Source organism: Carica papaya, chromosome 8 (assembly GCF_054855325.1).
Source record: "Carica papaya isolate Zhongbai chromosome 8, ASM5485532v1, whole genome shotgun sequence".
Lineage (NCBI taxonomy): Eukaryota > Viridiplantae > Streptophyta > Magnoliopsida > Brassicales > Caricaceae > Carica > Carica papaya.
In genome coordinates this window covers 14,263,112-14,270,977 of record NC_142316.1, presented here as the reverse complement: position 1 = coordinate 14,270,977, position 7,866 = coordinate 14,263,112, and the positions used below count along the sequence as shown (strand labels likewise).

Genomic DNA, 7,866 nt, shown 5'->3' with positions numbered 1-7,866 from the left:
TTACCCAGAACCTATTCTAGTAGAAACGGTATCTGGATCATTGTGGACAAACTGACCAAGATCGCCCATTTTCTATCCATCAGAACCACTGACTCCACTAGCAATTTAGCTTGCTTATATGTTGATAAGATTGTTCGACTTCATAGTGTTCCCTCATCCATTGTGTCTGACCACGATCCCCAGTTTACTTCCCACTTCTAGGATAACTTCCAAGAAGCTCTACGGTCTGGGTTGTATTTCAGTATCACTTATCATCCCTAAATGGATGGTCAGTCAGGATGTACGATTCAAACATTGGAAGACATGTTGCATGCTTGTGGCCTCGACTTTGGTGATGACTTGTATGAGTATCTCTCCCTTTGTAAATTTGTTTACAATAACAGTTATCATTCCAGCATCGACATGGCCCCGTATGAAGCACTGCATGGAAGGCCTTGCCATTCTCCTGCTTGCTAGAGTAAAGTCAGAAATCAGCGTCATTTAGGACCAAACTTCATTCAAGAGACAATTAAAATGGTCGCCATCATCTGCAAGAACATGGCCATTGCCCAGAGCCGTCAAAAGAGTTACACTGACAATCGTAGGCAACACAAGGAGTTTGCCGTGGGAGATCAGGTCTTCCTCAAGGTTTTTCCCTATAAGGTAGAGATGCAATTCAGGAAGAGAAGGAAATTGAGCCCTTATTATGTGGGACCTTTTTAGATCATTGAACGCATTGGACCCGTGGCATACAGTCTCGCTCTATCCCAAGCGTTTACGAGTCTACATGACATTTTAACGTATCGATGCTTAAGAGGTACCACCCCGACCCTTCCTATATTATTTCTCATGATGAGGTGCAGGTACAAGCTGATATGACTTATGAGGAGGTTCCCGTGGAGATTCTTGGGTGGATCGCTAAGGTCTTACGTAACAAAATAATTCCCATGATGAAGGTGCGATTGCAACATCATACCTCAGAGGAAGCCACATGGGAGTTGGAGAGCGAGATGAGGGAGAAGTATCCAGACCTTTTGAGATAAACTTGAGGACCAAATTTTTTTTAGGTAGAGGGACGTAACAGCTCACCCATCATTGTGCTTAATTAATTTAGAAAACCATACTTGTTCAGGCCTTTGGTCGCATTAAACTCATTTAAATTACATTGCGTATTATTTATCGTAATTTGTAAATCTAGTTGATTTTTAATTATTTTGCTTTTATTTAATTTAAATTTTATTATTTAATTTTTCATTTAACTTATTTAAATTAATTTTAGAAAATTTGAAAAAATAAAAAAAATGGGAAGAAATCCTGTTGGAAAAATCGCTTGTTGTGCATTGTAAATGCACGCACGAGGGCAGCAGCCGCAGGACATTCGCATGGCACGCACGTCCCATCTGCACATACGCACACATGGGACATGCCTACAGTGTGCTCGTCCCCTTTGCGCGCACGGTGCAAGGACAGGTCCTGTGCGGATCTTGTTGCGCACAAGCAGGTTGTCCGCGCATCACATCACACGCAAACAGGCGCCGCACACTGTATGCGCCCCATCTGAGTAGCAGGCCTATGCGAATAGGCCCTGCTCGCAGTAGGCCTACCCAGATAGGTTCTACTCGTCTGGGGCCTACCCGTAGTAGGCTTGCGCGGCACCAAGTGCGCCTTTGCCCTATACGCGGGGCAGGAGGCCTGTGTTTTTCATGCCGAGTATCTTTCTCTCCTCTCTCTTCATCAAATTTTGCCACTTGGTGCGAATCCAACGGTTGCAAAATTCCATAAATAGGCTTTCCCACCCAAGTCTTCCCCACACTTCCATTTTTCTATACTTAGAGAGAGAAAGAGAGCGAGAGAGTAATCTAATGAGAGAAGGAGAAAAAGAAAAGATGAACAGTGAAGGAGAAAATATCAATGTTTGGGTAAAGAATTTAATATTTCTTTCGATGTCTTAAGGGATATTTTTAGATAAAATAAACTTATTAAACATGATGAATGTGATTTTTCCTGCTTGTATGCCTTCGTGTTTACAGTTCAGATAAGTCAAATTGTTCTTGTTTTCAAGCATTCTATGTGAATAATAAACACTTGATGATTTACATGTAATAAAATATAATATGAAGTGAGTATTATTGCCTGGTAAAAATAAACAATAAAAAGAAAACGAAAAGGGTAAAGTGGAATAAAGCATGAATGGTCTGAAATACATATGTGTATTGACATGGATATTGCATCAAGTGTCTCGTTAGGCTTTTTATCTCTTAGAGGTATCTATTCTCCTAGCCCTTTGGTGTATCTGTTTCCCCTTCCCCATCTTGTCTAGAAGATGTAAGAGAACTACTCCTAGTGGATGATGACGTACCCTCTGATGATAGTGGTAATGTGAATATCTATTGGAGGTCACCCTTGGCTAAGTACTGTCATAACTATAGATATCTTATAAGGCCACTATGGTTGGTACAGATGTGGTCGTAGATCGTACCATGGTTTGGCTAGCTTGAAATGGGCTTGAGCAAATTGTCATATTTGTATCTGATCTGGTCATTCCACTTGGGTAGTTGGAAATCTGTATCTACCGTCAGAGATAGAACTTGTAACAACTTTGCAAAAAATGACATAAAAATCTAATCATTTCATGATTTATTTGATTTTCTCTATTATCTAGCAGGATGTATGTTTGGTTTGTTCATATTAATGTATTATTTTCTTAATAAATAAATTATTTTCATAATGTATGATTGGTTTACGAGGTGGCCAAATGGTAAGCTTTTATGTAAAATAATTCACATTTAAAACCTTACGATGTTAATTTCATATTTTTTTCCTTACTAAGCATATAGAACTCACTTTTTCCATCCCCCAAATGAGGAAGAAAATGAGGAACTGTAGGCTGACCTACCCTTGGAAGTCTATGAGGATCCCGTGGATCCAAAGAATTTGAGTGTAAGATTGTTCCCACACTCTGATGAGTCGAATAGCATCGTGAAAGAACTGGCATTCTTTTGTGCTTTATTCTGTTTTTTTTTTGTTGTATTTTTTTGCCACTTCAGGCCTTAGTTATATGTATGTAATTTGAACTCATATATATGTTTGTAAAATATTTGTATTAATTGTTCTACTACATAAAATTTTATCATGCACTCATTATTCTGAACCTGATACCCATTTGCCTTAATTAACATCTGGGATGTCAAATTACTGCTGGAGAGGTGGTCGGGGCTGGTATGGTTGAAAATTCTTTTTTCTCACCCCATAGCTTAAATTCGGGGGGTCTCTCCATTCGAGGTTGTATGTGTTCGAATAGGGATCATATCTTCTTTATTGCTAATTCTAGAATCCTCCCATGGCATTCACATGCTGGGTGTCATCTTCTTGAAGTGTGGAACACATATTTGCCGAGTGTCCTGTATATGTGCATATCCCACATACTCTCACTCACAATCCATTTTCTGTAACCATGTTCTGTACTAGGTGTGTTAACTTAAAAATTCAAAATTCAGGAGAAAAAATACTTAACTATTCACTCTCTTTGAAGTGCCTCGTGAGGCTTCAAATTATTGCGAGGTTGCTTCCATGATTGATATTCACAGGATTGTTTTCCTATTTAATAATAGCTTTCTGATTTTTATCTATCTCTATGAATTGTTGTTCTATTTAATACTTTTAAAATATTTTTCTATAAGAACAATTGTTTTTCTAAATGTTTAAATCTATCCTTCCGCAATGGACCTCTAAGGTATGTTATCTATTGAGTAAAGATGTTCATTTAAGGCTAATAACTTTTAAAACCTTAGCAGTATAATTTTAATACTATTTTCGTTACTGAGTTTCATGGAACTCACTATTTCCATATTAGGACCTCACAAATGATGATAGCAATAAGCCGCACGTAGTGTTGCCCCTCGAAGCTTACTTCAAAAGCCTCTTTGGATCCCTAGAGTATTTATGAGTGCTTATTTTTTCTACACTCTGATAAAAAATATTTTGTAATTAAGTAACTTTTCTATATGTATTTTTTTTATGACTCTTTGATGGTCCTAGTTGTATAAACACTCATCTTATATTTTGGTTGTAAGGGATTTCTAATTTCTGCTGTATATATTTTTTTATTGCACTCGTATCTGTTTCTGTTATTAGGCACCGTTACACCCCACCAAGTATCTAAAATGTTACAACTTTGTATTAGATCATGATCCTTGGAAAATCCCTTACATTAGAGCCTATAGTTAAACTCAGAAGTCTTAAAAAATTCTTAGAGTTAGGAATAACCTTCTTACCAATCACTTGTTGTTTCTTGTGTGTAAACTAAATTACTCATGGGAGGCCTTCTGCAGATCGCACTGAGGCCCAAGACACCTTGACTAAAGTTGAGTTTACGGAGCTCTTTCGAGCTATTTAGAGCCTGACTGTTGTAGTAGGTCACAACTAGCTCCAACATGACCAGAGCCCCCCTACCCATAACTGTAGTCCCATAGATAAAACCATTTCTCATAACATCTCTGAGTTCCAAAGGCTAATCCCTCCTCATTTTGATGGTTGACACGACCTTTTGGCTATAAAAACTTGGATTCTACAAATTGAGAAGCTCTTCTCTATCTTGAACCTCTTTGAGGAACAAAAGGTCCCTCTCGCTGCCTTCAAGTTCATAGGTGAAGCTGAACATTGATGGCAACTGAAGAAGGACGTCTTGTCAACCCCTATCATTTGGACCCACTTCATGACCACTTTTTTGAAGAGTTTTTTCCTAGTATACATTCAGGAGAAGAAAGAAAAGAAGTTTCAGGACCTGCATCAGGGAAACCTGATTGTTAACCAGTACGTTGTCAGGTTTGTTTAGTTATCTCTATTTACTTCCATGATGGTGGCCGCGAAGAGCCAAAAGGCTCGGAAGATCATAAGAGGCCTTAGAGCAGATATGTATGATTGCATCGCAATCCTGAAGCCCAACACTAATGTGGATGCACTTGAGTACACCCAGATAGCCAAAGGACTTGTTATAGCATAGCAACAATGCATCTCCCATTTTTGTACTCAACAACAATAGCAATAACAGAGGAGGAGGCATGCTGGCCTAAACTCTAATTGCATCAAGAAGAGACCTCCCATTGCACCTATCTCTGCCCCTTGCCTCCCTCAAGGTAATCCCGTCCATTCTACCTTGCCTTGCCATCATTGCAAGAAGGATCATGGTGATCGCATCTACCATCATCTTAAAAACTTCTGCTTCAAGTGCGGGAGCACTCAATATTTTGCACGGGACTATCCGTGACAACCTCGGGACATTCTCCTACCTCTTGCCCAAGGCTGAGTTTACCACGTCAATGAGCCTGATGTGGTAGCCACACTGATTATTATTCATGGTACACTTTCTATTTATAATTCTACTGCCTATGCCTTGACAGATACAGGTGCTACCAATTCTTTTATATCATGTAAGTTAGCCAGAATTCTAGAAATAAAACCAAACTATTTAAGATAACTTTTAATGATAGAGACTCCTACTATGGGGCTCATGTAGTCTTTAAAAACTGTAAAGTAAGTGACGTGGACAAGGATGTAATGGTAGACCACATACTCTTAGATTTCTTAGGGTTTGACATAATCCTAGGAATGGATTGATTAGAAAATTATCAGGCTATCATACATTGTAAGAGCGAGGTCGTAATCTTGTGCTCGCCAAAATGAAAGCAATCATAAGATTACAAAGGGGGTTTATTTTGTAAATGTATGACACATTGTGAAAATTTTTGGAGTTATTTCAAATTTGGAGTTGTTGATGCCTAGGAATATGGACTTTGAACCATCACTACAGACAATCCTAGTGGTCTTCAATTTCCTGAATGTCTTTCGAGCAGATTCACTTAGTCTACATGCTATACAGAAGATTGAGTTCTCTATTAATCTTATATGCGGAACCCAACCTATTTCAAATCCTACATATCAGACGAAACGAATAAAACTTGTGGAACTTGTGCATCAAATAACTGCACTATGGCAGAAGAAGTTTATTCGACCCAATCATTCCCCGTGGGGTGCTCTAGTTTTGTTCTTAAGGAAGAAGGATGGGACGCTCTAACTTTGTATCGACTACCAGGAGCTCAACTCGGTGATCATTAAAAATAAGTATCCCCGACCTCATATTGATGACCTATTTGACCAATTACATGTTGCGTCAGTTTTTTTGAAGATTGACCTCAGGTCAAGCTATCATCAATTATGGGTGAAGCCTAATGATATCCCCAAGATGGTGTCTATTGTCATTATGGCCAACTCGAGTTTTGAGTTATACCATTCGGCTTAACTAATACCTCTTTCATTTTCATGGATCTTATGAATCATGTCTTCAAGCCACGTTGGACCAATATGTCATTGTCTTCATTGATGATATCCTGATATATTCTATAACTTCTGAAGAGCATGTCGTTCACTTGACCCAAGTGTTGGAGACTCTCTGGCGGCATCGCCTTTATGCCGAATTGAACAAATGTTCCTTTTAGTTGGATCGAATATCTTTTCTCAGTCATATGATTTCTGGTGAGATGCAGAAACCGAGGAGCAAAGATTACATTATAACTCCACATATACATTTTTGCATAGATAACTTAAATTCTTAAACAAATCTTCCCCACCAAACCCACAGCTAACCTGTAATTGAGAACTTGGGCGGATTGGGATGAAAGAAGCAAGAATGAATAAACACCACAAGATAACTTGATATGTTAATTCAATTCTTGATGCAACAAGAAGAATAAGAATTCTCACTTATCAAAGCTCTACCAAAGGCAATAAAATTTATTTAATAATTGAAGTATGTCATATTACATTGAAAATGAGATATTTATTGCTTAAAATACCTAGATTCTGCCAAGGATCATAATTAGATGACCTAGGAGAACATAAACATAATTTAAATGACTTAGAAAATATGAACATATTTTAAATGACCGAGAGAAACATGATGTTAAATGACCTAGGAAAACATGGTATTAAATGACCTAGGTAAACATAGTATTAATTGACCTATGGAGACATGAACATAATTTAATTATCTAGGAAATGAACAAAATGATCATAGACATTCATTCTAAATTCTGTCCACACACTTTGACGAAATTAATGATTTTCTTTAACTTCTTTGATTTTTCAAACAGTCCACATGTGCTATGTTCTTTTTGTACCCATTTTTATACAAAGCTTTGAAATGTATGTTTTGCCTTCTTGGCTTGAAATCTTGTGATTGGACAAGCTGGCATTGTAATCTCTTCTTCATGCTTTTCTTTAAAGCCTTTTAAACCCGTGTCCGCATTATTTCCTCCTTCAAAAGGATTTATCCTCAAATATGCATTCATATCAAATGGAGAAAGATAAAAAATGTTAAAAGTAGCAGACTTAGAATATTCATAAGGGAGATCAATTCAGTAAGCATTATCATTGATTTTCTCTAACGCTTGAAATGGTTCGTTGCCTTTTGGATCTAGCTTTGACTTCTTTGGTTTTTGAAATCTTTCCTTGAGTATATGTACCCAAAGCTAATGTGCAGGTTTAAGTATAATTTGTTTTTGTCTTTTATTATCCCATTGAGCATAAACTTGGTTCTTCTTTTAATCTGCTCATGTGCCTTTTCATGGATAGCTTTAACCATTTTAGCCTTTTTCTTACCATCTATACTTGAAATTTCACTTCAAGATAATGGCATTAAATCCAAAATAGTTAATGGATTAAAAGCATACATAATTTTCAATGGTTAAAAACCTGTAAAAGAATGAATAGTACGATTATATGTAAACTCAATGAATGGCAAACAATCTTCTCAAGTTTTCAAATTCTTGCTAGTAACAACACGTAACAAAGTTCCCAAATTTCTATTAACAACTTGAATTTGACCATCAG

At 37.4% G+C, this 7,866-nt stretch overlaps 1 protein-coding gene across 1 annotated transcript; it reads left to right on the top strand.

Annotated features, from left to right (window-relative positions):
* The first annotated feature begins 513 nt into the window (after positions 1-513).
* Positions 514-1,022, top strand: LOC148241985 (uncharacterized). The gene is made up of 2 exons (XM_088210342.1): positions 514-642; positions 795-1,022. Exons 1-2 carry the CDS (start codon positions 514-516, stop codon positions 1,020-1,022), a joined length of 357 nt encoding a protein of 118 aa, XP_088066468.1.
* Positions 1,023-7,866: the final 6,844 nt, after the last annotated feature.

Coding starts and splice junctions, on each gene's coding strand:
- LOC148241985 (XM_088210342.1), top strand. CDS start 514: ATGGTCGCCATCATCTGCAAGAACATGGCCATTGCCCAGAGCCGTCAA. Junction 643..794: donor TCAAGGTTTTTCCCTATAAG/GTAGAGATGCAA, acceptor TCGATGCTTAAG/AGGTACCACCCCGACCCTTC.